This window comes from Rutidosis leptorrhynchoides, chromosome 1 (assembly GCF_046630445.1).
Source record: "Rutidosis leptorrhynchoides isolate AG116_Rl617_1_P2 chromosome 1, CSIRO_AGI_Rlap_v1, whole genome shotgun sequence".
Classification (NCBI taxonomy): domain Eukaryota; kingdom Viridiplantae; phylum Streptophyta; class Magnoliopsida; order Asterales; family Asteraceae; genus Rutidosis; species Rutidosis leptorrhynchoides.
The window spans coordinates 677,129,056-677,144,592 of NC_092333.1; the positions used below are offsets into that span (position 1 = coordinate 677,129,056).

General features: G+C 34.9%; 2 protein-coding genes across 2 annotated transcripts; one reads left to right on the forward strand and one right to left on the reverse strand.

Moving 5' to 3' along the window:
• Positions 1–7,367: 7,367 nt before the first annotated feature.
• LOC139851648 (uncharacterized) lies at positions 7,368–9,357 on the forward strand. The gene is made up of 5 exons (XM_071840748.1): positions 7,368–7,424; positions 7,524–7,621; positions 7,746–7,845; positions 8,650–8,832; positions 9,004–9,357. Exons 1-5 carry the CDS (start codon positions 7,368–7,370, stop codon positions 9,124–9,126), a joined length of 561 nt encoding a protein of 186 aa, XP_071696849.1. The 3' UTR covers positions 9,127–9,357.
• LOC139885985 (putative multidrug resistance protein) lies at positions 9,277–14,574 on the reverse strand. The gene is made up of 7 exons (XM_071869731.1): positions 14,380–14,574; positions 14,200–14,254; positions 13,915–14,102; positions 12,944–13,401; positions 11,887–12,427; positions 9,846–11,767; positions 9,277–9,753 (listed from the first exon to the last, which is right to left on the reverse strand). Exons 1-7 carry the CDS (start codon positions 14,572–14,574, stop codon positions 9,378–9,380), a joined length of 3,735 nt encoding a protein of 1,244 aa, XP_071725832.1. The 3' UTR covers positions 9,277–9,377.
• Between the last annotated feature and the right edge of the window lie 963 nt (positions 14,575–15,537).

A 15,537-nucleotide genomic window follows, 5' to 3' on the forward strand; every position in this document is an offset into this window, starting at 1 on the left:
TTGCTACAGTGTCACTATTTGCTACAGTGTCACTATTTGCTACAGTACCGAGTTGGTACAGTGCCCGAGTTGCTACAGTACCCGAGTTGCTACAGTGCCACTATTTGCTACAGTACCGAGTTGCTACAGTATCACTATTTGCTACAGTACTTTTATGAAATTGAAACGGGCGTAACTTTCAAAACGTAACTCCGTTTTTGATGAATAAATTATCGTTAGAATCGTAATAAAGAATACTTTTTAATGGTAAACTTTTAAGAAACTAGATCAAACTGTTTTTGAGCCGAAAAAGGAGTTTTAGTGTGTATGCCGTGTTTTGCACGCACCTGTATGCCATTATTGAGTGGAGTCATGATGTAGACTCATAAAATTATGAATATATGGTGTTATGACCTAGTTAATTGTATGAAATAATTATATTATTTATTGAATATGTACATTAACTTTGTTTATGTTGTTCTCAGGTTATAAGGACAAGGAGGAAGCTCAGAAATAATAACTGAGCAGTTGCTGGTAATTGGTGAGTGGGTCTATCTCCGGATAGAGTTTAAGTAGCATATCATGCTACTGTGGTTGACTCTTTTACCATGCATAGTGTAGAAATTGCCATGTTAGAATAATATAGTATGCCTGATGTTGTATGTGAATTATGTGTACACTGTGTGAATGGCACCAGTCGGGCCTAGGGAGACTGGGGACTCGAGACCGTGCCTAGAAGAGGTTAGAGTCCGTATGAGGTCAACCGTGCCTAGGGGAGGTTGGGTCCATAGGCTACTGATTGTAGAGTATAGTGTGAATGATGCATCCCCTGCATCTGGATAACTATACTGTGAATTGAGTAGCAGGGACTATCGGTAGACTCAAGTCCGATCAGCTAGGAGTCGTGTGCTCGTACAAGCCGCCGATCCTCGTATTGTCTTATTGTATGCTAGTTGGTAGTTAGCAAGTACTGTTGTTAGTATATCGCTTGTGTGTGGCTTAAGCTATATCTGTTAGATAGATTCCATTCACTTAGCGGTGCGCTAATCCCCCACATATTCTCCCCTTGCAGGTTTAGGTACTGCTAGTCGGGAAGGGTGTTATTGCAGAAGACATGTTTGACAACCCAACTCTGATGTGGACTTTTGTATAAATAATGTTTTGTGATAACGTAACACCGTTGTGTAAACTTAAATGTAATGACGTGACTTATATTGTGTTTATTAATAAAGTCTTCCGCTGTGTATTAAAAAAAAAAATGGCCGGTGTTACACTCAAAGTCTGTCTAGCGGAATCCTTTCCTTTATTATTAAAATTATTATTTTATTATTATTTTTTTTTACTGGTGACGAATGCTTCTGTATCAGATAATACTGTTGTCAAGCTATTACCGAGGTTGCATCATTAGTGACCGAGAAATATTACCCACCACGATTTCATCTAAACAGAAACTAAATACCCACCTGACATTGACTAGACCGTCTGATCTGAAGGCACAATATCTGAGTCCACCTACACTTACTGCTTTAACTCATATTACCTGTCATGAACCTTCGGTACCTGAAGGACAACCCTGACATCAGTTTCCGAAATTTTGTACCTGATACACATCTGTACTCTGAAGCTCTGACTGTTCCAGGGGCGTTGGGGGTCATAGCGTTACCGTCACAATCAGCCATACCTGTACTGCACAACATCTCACACCAAAGCTTAGTATAACACTGGTTAGCAACTAACAACTAACGTCATTATACCTATCTCATTCACTTAATCCATCCTTCAAGATATATTTGACTCGACAGGCGATTTGGGAACATGTCACTTCTGTGAACACGCTGTCAAATCCACGCTCTGATACCAACTTATAACACCCCTAATTTTTTTTTTAAGTCACAGCGGAAACTTGTTTATTAAATCTGATACATATATATAAAAGACACTTGTACTATATTTTATTTACATCATATCATTTATTTAAAGTCCATTACATATATTAAAAACTGGGTGTTACATTAAAACAACGACACTAGTAACAAAAGACGCGACATCAGAGTTTTGACTTGTCAAACATATCTTCCAGCATCTCATCTTCACCCTGATGTCTAACATACAACAGAACTTAACCTGCAAAGGGTGGAAATGTGGGGGGATTGGCACAACTGCTAAGTGAATAGAATCTATCTAACGGATCAAGTCTAAGCATCAATCCCACAACCATATAAAAGTATGCTAACGTCCTAACAGCATACAAACAAAGACAATGGCAATATGAGGATCGGCGGCTTGTACGAGCACACGACTCCTAGTTGATTGGGCTAGAGTCTACCGATAGTCCTCGCTACTCGATTCACAGTATATTCATTCGGACGCAGGGGATGCGTCATTCAAACTATACTCCACAATCAGTAGCCTTTGGACCCAACCTCCCCAGGCCCGGTTGACCTCATACGGACTCTAACCTCCCTAGGCTTGGTTATGAGTCCCCAGCCTCCCCAGGCCCGGCTGGCGTCAAACACGGTGCACATAATATCACACAATATCATCAACATGTAATAATTCACTAACATGTTAACCATTATCTAAACATGGCAATCAGATATCTAATCATGGCAATCGGATATAACCACATTCTAATAAAATAAAGTAAACGACAGTAGCGCGGCTTGCTACTCAAACTCTATCATTAGATAGACCCACTCACCGATTGTCCGCTAAACTCGGTAGTCTAATGTCACCGAGTCTTCTCCTCGTCTGTATCACCTGAGGACAAATACTGAACAAGTTAGTAAACCGCACCACATATACTAACTATATCTCTTTCTATATATATACACCATATATATATGTATATATATATATATATATATATATATATATATATATATATATATATATATATATATATATATATATATATATATATGTTATAATATCAAAGTATGTAATATTATAACGAACGAGTCAATGGTCAAAACGGGTGATCGCGCATATATACATATTTGCACATGTATATATATATATATATATATATATATATATATATATATATATATATATATATATATATATATATATATATATATACACACATACATACATACACACGCACATTGCCAAGTCACACAAATGGGACAACTAGACACTAATGACCCATTTTTCCCACTTTAACCCAAATAAGCTCAAAACCGATTTTAAAATATCGAAATATGCATATACACTTGACACGACATCGTGGACGTATCAAAACCAACAAATACCCATTTTGACACAATATAGTCCAAGCGTGTCAAATGGGGTCAAACGGGCGAATAAATCAACACATGAAGCATAGCACAAGTGTACGGGTCATCGGGGTGCAACCACGCCAAGCCGATGCGTGCTACGGTGGGCAAAGCGCAGTAGAGCAGCAGCATAAAGGCTGCAAACAGCAGCTAACAGCAGCTCCAGCTGCAAAAATGCTGCAGAAACAGCCCGCGCGCAGCAGCAAAAACAGTAGCAGCAGCTACGCTGCTGTCCCTCTCGGATTCACCCACAAAAAGCGAGTTTCGAGCAGTTTTTTGATCAAGAAACAAGTCCACGATCATACACACATATATATACAAGAATATATATACATATACACTTATATATACATATATATACACACACTTATATATGTATATACATATATATATATATATATATATATATATATATATATATATATATATATATATATATATATATATATATATATATACATATATGTATATGTATATACATATATATATATATACATATATATAAGTGTGTGTATATATATATATATACGTATATATATATATATATATAGATATATATATATATATACGTATATATATATTATATACATATATAAGTGTGTGTATATATATATATATATATGTATATACATATATATATATATATAGATATATATATACGTATATATATATACACACACTTATATATGTATATACATATATATATATATATATATATATATATATATATATATATATATATATATATATATATATATATATATATATTTAAGTGTGTGTGTATATATATATGTATATACATATATATATATATATAGATATATATATATATATATATATATATATATATATATATATATATATATATATATATATATATATATACATATATATATACACACACACGCACACTTATATACATATATATACACACTTATATATAAATATATAATACATACACTAAACATGGCCAAACGAGCGGGTCATGAGCCACACGGGCGACCAAACAACGCACATGAACCACAAAACAAAGGTACGGGCAAACGGGTGCACACCACGTGGGCGAACATCATCATGACAGGGCTGCTACAGCAGCAATCAGCAGAAAACAGCAGCAGCAAGGCTGCACAGCAGCAAAAAAATAACGCAGCAGCAACTACGCTGCCGAACCCTTCGATTTCACCCACTATTTTCATGTTTCGAGTAGTATTTTGACCAAGTTAAGGGTTCTCAAAGATGAACAAACATACAACAACAATAATCTAGCATTCCACAAGCAAAAGAACACATCAATTCAAGATTTAAGCACAAAATACAATATTTATCATTTTTGTCAAGAACACCAAATCATCAGGAACAAAACAAGAAATTGGAGATACAAACATGTATTTATTATTAATCTAACATATATCTAACAAATAACAATACAAGAAGGAAGATTCAAGCACCAATTGCATTTTCTAACTTTTTATCAAAAACCCTATATTATCAAGAATCAAATACAAGATTAGTAGAAGACAAACCTGTTATGGATGTTAAAGAAGCAAGAAATCCGAATATGAGCTTGTAATTAATCATCATCTTCAACAAAATCAAAGAACTAGGGTTTATGGTGTTGGGGTTCGATGGGAACGAAGAGAGAGAAGAGGAAGACCAAGTTCTGGAACTAAAATAAAAACAAGGGGCGGTTTTAGTCTTTAAATGGGTATTAAATCTCATTCCTTATAAAACACGGGTATTTACCTGATTACTGAAACGCAACACGCTTCGTTCGGTAGCTCAAACGAAGTCCAAAATTGATAAATAAAATATTTATGTGACCCTTGTCACAAAACGCACCCACTAGACTAATAATTAATTGAAAAAACTCAATTAATTAAAATGTTCTCTAAAATACGAAACAGACAAAAGGCCAAAAAGGTAAATTCTAACTAATATCGTAATCAGGATGTTACACAATCTGGAAGCCTTTTTCAAAAATTTTTAAACACATGGCCTAATATTTTGATAGCTTCATATTAGCACCAATTGGGAGTCCCATATAAGTCATCGGGAGGCAGCCAGAAACACACCCAAGCCACGAAGCAAGGTTGTCCGTTTCAAGCTTAAATACACCAATACCAAAAACACAAGTTTTGTTGAAGTTAATTTTAAGCCCGAAAGTTTCCACAAAACATTTTAGGATTTTCATCAAGTTCCTTGCATTTCTCTTGTTTAATCGCCAAAGAAAATTGTATCATCCGGTATTTTAGATGTGTGAGATGAACCGGATCTTTACCTAAAGCGATACCTTTATAATTTATAAAAATCTTTTTTTACAGCCCTTTTGGTTAAATGATTAAAACCTTCTGTTACGATGAGGAAAATATATAGATATAGTGATGCAGGTATGAATATGGTTCCGGGCTCAAATCTTGCAACAACAAGCTCAACAACGTTAAATGCATATTTTGTGGATGCTAATACCACGTGGAATAGATGCATGTTTTGACGGTTTAGCCTTTTGGCCCAAAAGCCCAATTGTGGGTGTGGGATGAATTCACGCATGAGATAACTCATCAGACCTTAGATTTGTTTGCTTTTAAATTTGATGTTTATCCATTATCTTTTCCTATATTTCTAGTATTTATATTTGCTTATTGTTTGCAACAGAACTCAGTTTTTGAATATTAATATTTTTGTTGAATAAAAAGCAAAGGCTTTTATCTATCATATTTGTGTACATCAATCGCTATTTTCAGTTTGACCACGATTTTCTGCAAATTTTAACCAAATATAAATACTAAAAATTAACTAAACAATAGGAAAAGATAATGGATAAACATCAAATTTAAAAGCAAACAAATCTAAAGTCTGATGACATACCATGCGTCAATTCATCCCACACCGTAACTATTGATAATTTGTACTTAATTAGGTATAAGCACTCCGTAACTATTCCCAGCACCTAAAATAACGGCAGAGGCAAAATTTTATTAAGCGTTCCCTAGCAAGGCGCTAAGAGAGAAAAACATATTATAACGGCCGTAGAAGCTAAGAGTTCCAATTTTAAACTACATGACATCTATTTTTTAGCAATCTAAAAGAAAACAACTTAATAGCATCAACAATATTATCTTTACGAATACAAGAATCATTAAAAACAACACTGTTCCAATATCGCCATAGTACTCAAAGATGAGTAACTCTATTAAAATTTAAATTAATATCTAAATGTCAATTTAACAGGTGTCCAAAAAAAAAAAAATCAAAAAGAAAAAGTGAATGTTATAAATACTTTTTATATATTTCAAAAATTTTGTTAAATACTTTTTAAAACTACTGCCTTTAATTAGATTGTACGCAAATGTAATTGAATCGAATTACTTATGATAATGCCTGATCTTATTTTTCTGGTAAAAGAAAGAAAATGTTACTGGTTAATCCAACTCTTGTGTAGCCTCCCTCGAAGCAAGTTTTGGTACCGGGCCGTTGGCCCACATCTGCTTGATCTTTGACAATCCTACGGTCAGTGTTGTAAAAACCCGATTACTCGCCGATTAATCTTCGATTAATCATTTTTAGAGCAATCCGTTCCGATTTCCAAAAATCCGTTTAATTAAAAGGTCAACGTTAATTGATGGATCAAAATCGAATTTGGTAATCAAAGTCAGTCAAAGTCAAAAATGGTTAACATTTTAACATGAATTTAAACTAGAATTTTATAATTTTAAAGCAAAATAAACAATTTTAGACAATTATGTTAAAAATTATCTTCATATTTATATTTTTTTTTCTATAGTTGCACATATAATTTTTAATATTTAATATTTAAATGTATACGGTACAATTCGATTAATCTCCAATTAATTCCCGAATTGCCGATTAATCCTTCCAAAGTTCCTACCAATTAATCTCCTAATAGCTAATTTTGCAACCTACGGCCCAACCAAAGATGCATACGACGTGGTTCCCAACATCATTTTTACTCATGTCCATTACTTTCATTCTCGATTTCCCTCTGTTTGTTCTCCGTCAATCTTCTAGGTACACATCACATAAGTATATTGATATTAAATATCATAATTACGGACATTGAATCTTCAGAATACCTGCAAACTGTGATCTATGGCTCCTGCGATTCCGAGATCCGGTGATGCAATTTTCGCTAACGTAGAGCGCGTGGTAATTCTATGAGTTAATTATTTGATTTATTAATTTTCATCGATTCGTATTCAGATTGAAATTTTGTAATTTGTATCATGGTTTGTGAATCGGTTGTAGAATGCTGAGCTATTTACGTTGACGTATGGGGCGATTGTACGGCAATTGATTACGGATCTGGAGGAGGTTGAGGAAGTTAATAAGCAGCTAGATCAAATGTAATTATTTTGTATTTTGTAATATGTTGTAAGTTTAAATCTAACTAATGTTACAATTTAATGTGAGGTGGTGCTAGTAAATGTTAAGTTGTGACAATTGTTTAACAATATTTTGTTTGATTAGGGGTTACAATATTGGAATCCGGCTGATTGACGAGTTCCTTGCGAAATCTAATGTTACAAGATGTGTTGATTTTAGGGAGACAGCTGAAGTCATTGCTAAGGTATATATATAATATATTCTCTTGGTACCTGTTTATTTCTTCGTGTATATTTTGTGGTTACTCATTGATCTAACTATGGTTTAATTTTGTGAAATAAGCTACGAAAGTAAGCACACTCACTAATGTAAACTTTCGATTCTGAGGGTAGGTGGAGTTGGTATTTTAATATTTAGAAAATTAGAAATGATGAAGTCAGTATCATTGTTGTAGAAATCCCGATTAATTTTAGGAAGCAGGCCAATTCGATTTTCCAAAATCGGTCTAATATATCGGTTAACACAGGTTGATTGGTCAAAATCCGATTTATTTGCTCTAAGTCGGATTTAGTTGGTCAAAATCGGTTAAATTAGTCAAAGTCAAAGTTGCTCAACATTTTAATATGAATTTTAAATTAGAAATCTAGAGTTTTTGAATAAACGAACGATTATGTTTATGTTTCTAGAGAATTATTATGATAATCTCTGATTAGCGAGTTTTACAACCTTGATCTATATTGGTTTTTGATTACTAAGCGAGAAGGTCATTTAGTTATGAGTTATTCTTTTCTACGGTTTTCGACTTCCTTTGCTTGTTTGGCCATTTATTCTTCTTCTTCTTCTTCTTCTTCATGTTAGAAGGTGATTATTTTGATCAAAAACAGAGACTTAATTACAACATTTTGAATCAGTTTAGTTAAGGAAGGATATATGTGTGCAATTGTGTATTACTGTACTTTAGAGTGTGTATACCACTTTGTATTACTGTAGTACAAGTTAAAGTTATTTGTTGTTTGATTGCCTGTTATTTTTCAATGATGTCAAACAGGTTGGGTTTAAAATGTTTTTAGGGGTGACTGCATCTGTGACTAACTGGGATACAGAAGGAACGTGTTGCAGTCTGATTTTGGAGGATAACCCACTTGTAGACTTTGTTGAGCTTCCGGATACCTGTCAAGGTTTATACTACTGTAACATTTTAAGTGGAGTTGTCAGAGGAGCTCTAGAGATGGTATTATGTTCTTTCATACACTAATAATATAATTTTTCCCACATAAAACATCCTTACACACTCCTTAATTTTTCAAAAAATCACAACATTTATGCTACTTGAAAGTAACATAATCAGACATCAGACTAATGTTTTTTTTTTTTTTTTTTAATTAAATAATCATATGTGCAGGTATCTATGAAGACTGAAATCACATGGATCAGGGATATGCTTAGAGGAGATGACGCATTCGAGTTACAAGTGAAGCTTCTTAAACAACTTCCAGAGGAGTATCCATACAAAGATGACGAGTAACGTGTTTTCATCAATCTTTTATCTTTATTATGTATTACGTATATACAATATGAATGATTTTTTAGTCTCCAATGTGGTTTGCGTTTCAGTACTCTGTTCTATAGTTTGTTATGCTACAACTTATTTCATATCCACCACTTGAGAGTGTTATTGTAATCGAAGGTTTCGATAGACCTATTATTATCACAAGACTGATGATTGACCTTACTGTAAAACCATACTAAATTAATCTTTTATTAGTAACACTGATTTTATTGACGTAAAGGTGAGTCGCTGATCTGCATTTTCACAAGATTCGAGTATGTTCCCCCACGTATTAATAAAAGTTCAGAATGACATCCTCGTTCAACAACCTTCCCATCTTTAATTACAGCAATGGATTCAGAGTTTTGTATTGTGGAGAGACGGTGGGCCACCACAATACACGTTCGCCCATTCATCATCTTCTCTAGTGCTTCTTGAACTAAACTTTCTGACATGGTATCAAGAGCACTGGTTGCCTCATCTAACAATAGAATTGCAGGGTTCTTGATAATGGCTCGAGCCAATGCTATTCTTTGTTTTTGACCTCCCGATAGCTGTACACCCCTTTCACCACAGTACGTTTCGTAACCGTCTTTCATTCCACTGTCAAAAACAAGTAATATAAGATTAACCATAAGCAATTGTTAATAATAAAAATATAACAAAGTTAAATAATTTCAGAGTTGAGCATCTACCTTATGAATTCATGAGCATTAGCAAGAGCTGCAGCATTCATAATTTCGGATTCTGTAGCATTTGGCTTCCCATAAGCAATGTTTTCAAGAATGGTCCCTGCAAATAGAGTTGGCTCTTGACTCACTAATGCAATGTGTGACCTCAACCCTCTTAAGTTATACTCCTTTATGTCTTTTTCATCAATATAAACCGCCCCTTTCAACGGGTCATAAAATCTCTCCATCAATCCAATGACTGTAGATTTCCCCGATCCACTCGGGCCCACAAGTGCCACAGAAGTTCCTTGTTTTATCTTGAGGTTCAATCCATTAAAAACCATATGATCAGATCTAGATGGATAAGCGAAAAACACATTTCTAAACTCAACACGACCCCTTATGTTTCCGTCTTTACATTCACGCCCTCGTGAACTATCAGGATCGATTTGGGTTAACTTGTCAAGAATTGCAAAGACAGAACTAACGGCATCACTTCCTCTCGATATATCTTTCGTTAGTCTCCCTGCATCAGCTATGGTATATGCTGTTAATAGCAACACCATAAATGCTTGAAAAAGCTTCACGGGTTCTAATTTCCCGTTTATTAATAACCTTCCCCCGTACCAAAATGCTAACGCCGTTGAAACTGTCGTTAAAAATTGGGAGCTAAAAAGCCCGATCCCTGAATAATACGACTGCCTTGTACTCTCTTCTTTCGGGCCTCGTAGCGTGTCCTTAAAGAGGCTAACCACCCGTTTTTGAGAAGAAAAAGCGGTTATTGTTCTGTGGTTTATAACGGCCTCACTAGCTAACTGACTTCCTTCCATTTGAGCCTTTTGAGATTTTCCCGATAAACTCTTCATTAATACTCTCCTAGCATACAAACTTCCTATTAAAAACGGTTGTGCTAAAAGTAACACAACTGTCAGTCTCCATGATAGTACTAACCCTAAAGAGTAAGCAATAAGAGCGCTGAATAACGCTTGTGATAGTAATGATAAACGGTCTCCAACAAGTGACCGGACCATATTAGCTTCGGACGATAACATTGCACAAATAGACGCACTCGTGTTCTCGTCACGGTCAAACCATCCGATCTCGAAAGTCAAAAGTTTCTCGAGAAGCTTTTCGCGTACCCGTGTGGTCAACTTCTCGCCCATCACAGCGAAAAAGTAATGCTGGACGACGCTAGAGAAGACGTTTAAAATCCCGACACCTAAGAAAATGTAAGAATATTTTCTTGCATGATCAACAATGGTGGACTTATCAACCTGAAAGTAGATATTGATCACGGCACCTATACAGTATGCATTAATGGGTTGTACAGCACCACAACCAATAGCACCTAAGCATCCCCATAAGGCTGCGACCCACTCGGGCGCGTTCATTTTCAATAAACGAAATTGAGAAGGTTTTGGGTGAGATTGTTTGTCAAAGTTATCTTCATAGTAACCATCATAAGACGCATTGAATTCAACCGAATACGGTGTACTAACTGAGAACCCCGGGCTGAACCCGTTCAGCAACGGGGTGCTATGTGGACTCGATTTAGCACTTCTCGGGCTAGCTGAAACCGAGAGTCTGTGTGGGCTTTTGTATTCGGGCCCCGGGGCTGCTGATAATTGCAACTCAACCATCTTGAAATATTGACCACCATTTATTTGCATAAGCTCATCATGTGAGCCTGATTCGACTACTTTTCCTGACTGAAGCACATAGATCAGATTGGCCCGCCTAATTGTCGTGAGCCTGTGTGCAATTACAATAGTGGTTCGGCCCACTAACGCCTGGTCAATGGCTTTTTGAACGACCCGTTCTGACTCTGTGTCGAGTGCACTTGTTGCTTCGTCAAGGAGCATGATTTTAGGATCTCGTATTAACGCTCTAGCAATTGCAACTCGTTGCTTTTGCCCTCCTGATAATTGAGTCCCAAATTGCCCAACCTGTAGCACTCATTATTTTTAGTTAACACTAATTGCATAAAAAAGTAACAAACTTTGGTGTTTTTTTGTCATGGGTAGCTAACTTTAGGTCAGTCAAAAAAAGTCAACAACTGACTTACATTAGTTTCATAGCCATCTGGAAACTTAATAATAAAGTCATGTGCATTTGCATCTTTAGCTGCAGCTACAACATCATCAAAAGAAGCACCTTCTTTCCCAAACAATATATTCTCTTTAATAGAAGTTGCAAACAGAATTGGTTCTTGATTAACCAGACCCATTTGTGATCTCAACCATTTGAGATGAAGTTTCTTTATATCATGTCCATCCAATAAAATCTCACCCTCTTTCGGCTCATAAAATCTTTGAAGTAACGACACAATTGTCGACTTACCCGAACCGCTACCTCCAACAAGACCAACGGTTTTATTAGCCGGTATTCTAAGATTTAGCCCTTGTAGAATTGGTGCATCAGGCCTTGATGGGTAGTTAAAGTGGATTCCTTTGAGCTCGATTAGCCCTCTCACGTGCGATAAAGCTCTTCCTTTATTATCTTCAGAGTCCATTGTTGGATTTTTGTCTATCATCTCGTTGATTCGAGTGACAGCTACTTTTGACTCCAAAACAGCAGAAATAAATGGGAGCGAAATCAAGACATACCTGCAAGATATTCAAAATTATTATCATACATGTTAAAATAGACATTATATCTAGCCAAATTTACTCCATTGGTCCTTCATGTTTGCTCAAAGTTTCATAGATGGACTTAACGTATTTTTTTGATGTGGATCACCCTAATGTTTCAAATTGTTGCGTCGTTGCTCCATGAAGGTAACAGGCGATAGTCACGTGAGGTGCACACAAGGGCTATTTTATCATTTTATGATTGGAGTCTCTTAAAACGGATTTAACCTTATTCGTTCATTTGTAACCCTAATTCCTAAAAAGACTAAACAACCCTCGTGTGCGTCTCACGTGATACACTAATAGCGAGGAACTAACGTCTGTTACCTTCAGGAACCAACGATGCATCAATTTGAAACATTAGGGTCATCCACGTCAAACAAATACTTTAGATCCATCCATGAAACTTTAGGCAAACATTAAGAACCAATGACGTAAATTTGTCTTATATCTAAAATCAATATGATGATTTATGTATTTAGAAAATCTCACACTCCACCCATGAGGATTAAAAAACCAGCGACGAAAATGTCACCGCCCTTGGCTCCATGTTTAGTAATGAGAAGAGATCCAACCCAAGCTTGAAACGCCCAATTAACGTAAATGATTGCCATGCTTCCAAGCATTAATCCTCTAGCTAACCCTTGTTTTATTCCTAGTTTTGTTGTGGTTTGAAGTGCGTTGCTGAATTTATTGAGTACTTGATGTTCTCCAACGTAGGAATATACAATTCTTATGGAGGAAATTGCTTGTTCTGCAATACTACCGGCTGCACCGTACGATGTAACCATTTTCACTCCGAGATCCATCACCACTTTACTGAATCCTAGAGCTGGTATAAGGAACATTACGGTGAATGGAAAGGTGGCTACTGTAAGTTTCCATGATAATGTAAATGCAAACACGTGGCAGAAGAAGACGGCTGACAAGTTGGCGATAGTATCCGGTATCTATTTTTAAGAAAGGGTTTCAGGTACACTCAAGATTCAAGATACTTGATTATTAGAGGTGGTAATTATGACCCATTCAATTCACCCAAATGACTCGGGACAAATCCAAAATGAATTGTAAATGCATAAAACCTAGATCATTCTATTCGAAAATTAAATATAGTGTTGAAACAATGATTTAGTAATCATATTTCACTTAATAATATATTAAGAATGTCAAAAATTTGCAAGTTAAAAACAAAGTTTCAAAATTTCATTGTTACACCTAAAAATATCTATTAGTTGTATAAATCTCTATTTTCTCGGAGGCTGATTACAAAACTGTTTGCTTATACAAGATTAAATGGTTGATTTTTTTTTTATTAATTTTCTTTATCGTTTTGTATCCTAAGCATGTTTCAAATAAACATTCTTAGTATAGATGAAAATATACCATTGCTTTAACCCGGTACCCAACCCACCCATTTGCACACCTGACATAAACTGTCAACTAATATTATAGTTAAAGTGAACCTTTTCACCAATGGTGACTTGGATCGCATTAGAATCAGCGGTGATAGTTGAAACAACTTCGTAAGTAGTGGAGGAACCCGCCTCTTGGGTGTCGAAGAAACCAACTTCTTGATTAAGGACCGATTTAAGGTACTCAAGTCTCATACGAGAAGTCTGTTTCTCAGAAGTCCTTGCCCAACAAAGTCCTTCTGCAAACACAAACACAAACATCAGCAACAAAGAAGTCACTAACCATATTGAACAATTGAAGTAATTGAGATAAAGTTAAAAGCTAAACAAACGTACCCACAAAAGCACTTAGCCCAACAAAAAATGCAACATATATCAACCTGAGTGAATACTGTTACAAAAACAGAATACAGCACAAAGAATTTACTTTTTGTCATAAGACAATGTTTGGTCAAAAGCGTAACATATGTAAACAGATAAATGGATAAGGTTTTCAATGTTCTGGTGGAATATTACCTTATCGACCAAAGAAAAGGTAATGTGGATATTTGGATCGCCATATTGATTGATGATACCGCTAAGAACATACATTGTTAACGGGACTTGCAATCCATCTCCAATGCTTCCGAGTACTCCCCAAAACATTAAAAACTTGTCATACCCTTCTGCATACCTAAAAATACCAACTTTTTTCTTTTTTCTGGTTCCCATTTCAACTCCCATCCCAGACTAGAGTTGAAATGGTTAAGTTTTACTCAAAGCGTCTTGTGTACAAAATAATATACTGAAGCATATACAACTTATACACAAATTTAAGTGCATGCAAGGTGCTAACTATTGTCATTTAGTGTTGCTAAATGTCAAAAGGAAAAAGTTGTATCTTTACACATTTTAAAATCATATGTGATAAGAATCAATATATGTCTTCTTGTTTTTTAACCAAGATCCAAATTAGTAACAGGATTCATGTGCTTTAGTAGTCTCAAATAAACTTTTTTCAAACAAGGGTAATAAATTAACTTAACTTGAGTATTTCATCTTCAAAGTGTTAATTAAACAAGTCTTTTACTTTTGAAAAAAATAAGGTGGAATTGGCTGTTAGTTTTTGTTGTTTGATATTTACGGTTTTATCTAAGAACTTGTTTTAACGTTAACAATAAATCATGAAACATAGAACAAGAACATAACAATGTTAGCTAATAAGATTTGGTTGATGTGAATATTAATCTCCGTGAATCACAATGAAAAGATGCAGTTGATTAATATATATAACCATTTTGAACAATATAAAGTTCATGTTTGAAACATTAAAGATTTAGAAATAATTCTTTTATAAAAACAATGATTATGTCTAACGAAATGTTATGATCTTGTGTGTATTGGTAACACATATGTAGTAGTATATTTACATATTATAAACCATTTATGATATCCTCACAAGGAATTTGCTAACGACAACATTTAGGGTTGTCGTTAAGATACATAAAAAACTTGTATGCGGTGGTTACGTTTCAATTTAATGTGTCAGTTATTGAATTGTACAAGCTTTAATGCACCTTAACGACAACCCTAAGGGTTGTCGTTAGCATTTTCCTTCTCACAAAAGGTTTTAAGTTTAAATTTCAGTATAACATGTACATTATAAGATAAAAACTATTTCCTTCAATCTTTCTT

Excerpts from the sequence above, each read along its gene's own strand:
- LOC139851648 (XM_071840748.1), top strand. The coding sequence starts at position 7,368 with ATGGCTCCTGCGATTCCGAGATCCGGTGATGCAATTTTCGCTAACGTA. Across the intron at positions 7,425-7,523 it reads TCGCTAACGTAGAGCGCGTG|AATGCTGAGCTATTTACGTT; the intron begins GTAATTCTATGA and ends AATCGGTTGTAG. Across the intron at positions 7,622-7,745 it reads AATAAGCAGCTAGATCAAAT|GGGTTACAATATTGGAATCC; the intron begins GTAATTATTTTG and ends TTGTTTGATTAG.
- LOC139885985 (XM_071869731.1), bottom strand. The coding sequence starts at position 14,574 with ATGGGAACCAGAAAAAAGAAAAAAGTTGGTATTTTTAGGTATGCAGAA. Across the intron at positions 12,428-12,943 it reads TTAATCCTCATGGGTGGAGT|GTATGTCTTGATTTCGCTCC; the intron begins GTGAGATTTTCT and ends AATATCTTGCAG. Across the intron at positions 9,754-9,845 it reads AATGCTCATGAATTCATAAG|TGGAATGAAAGACGGTTACG; the intron begins GTAGATGCTCAA and ends TGTTTTTGACAG.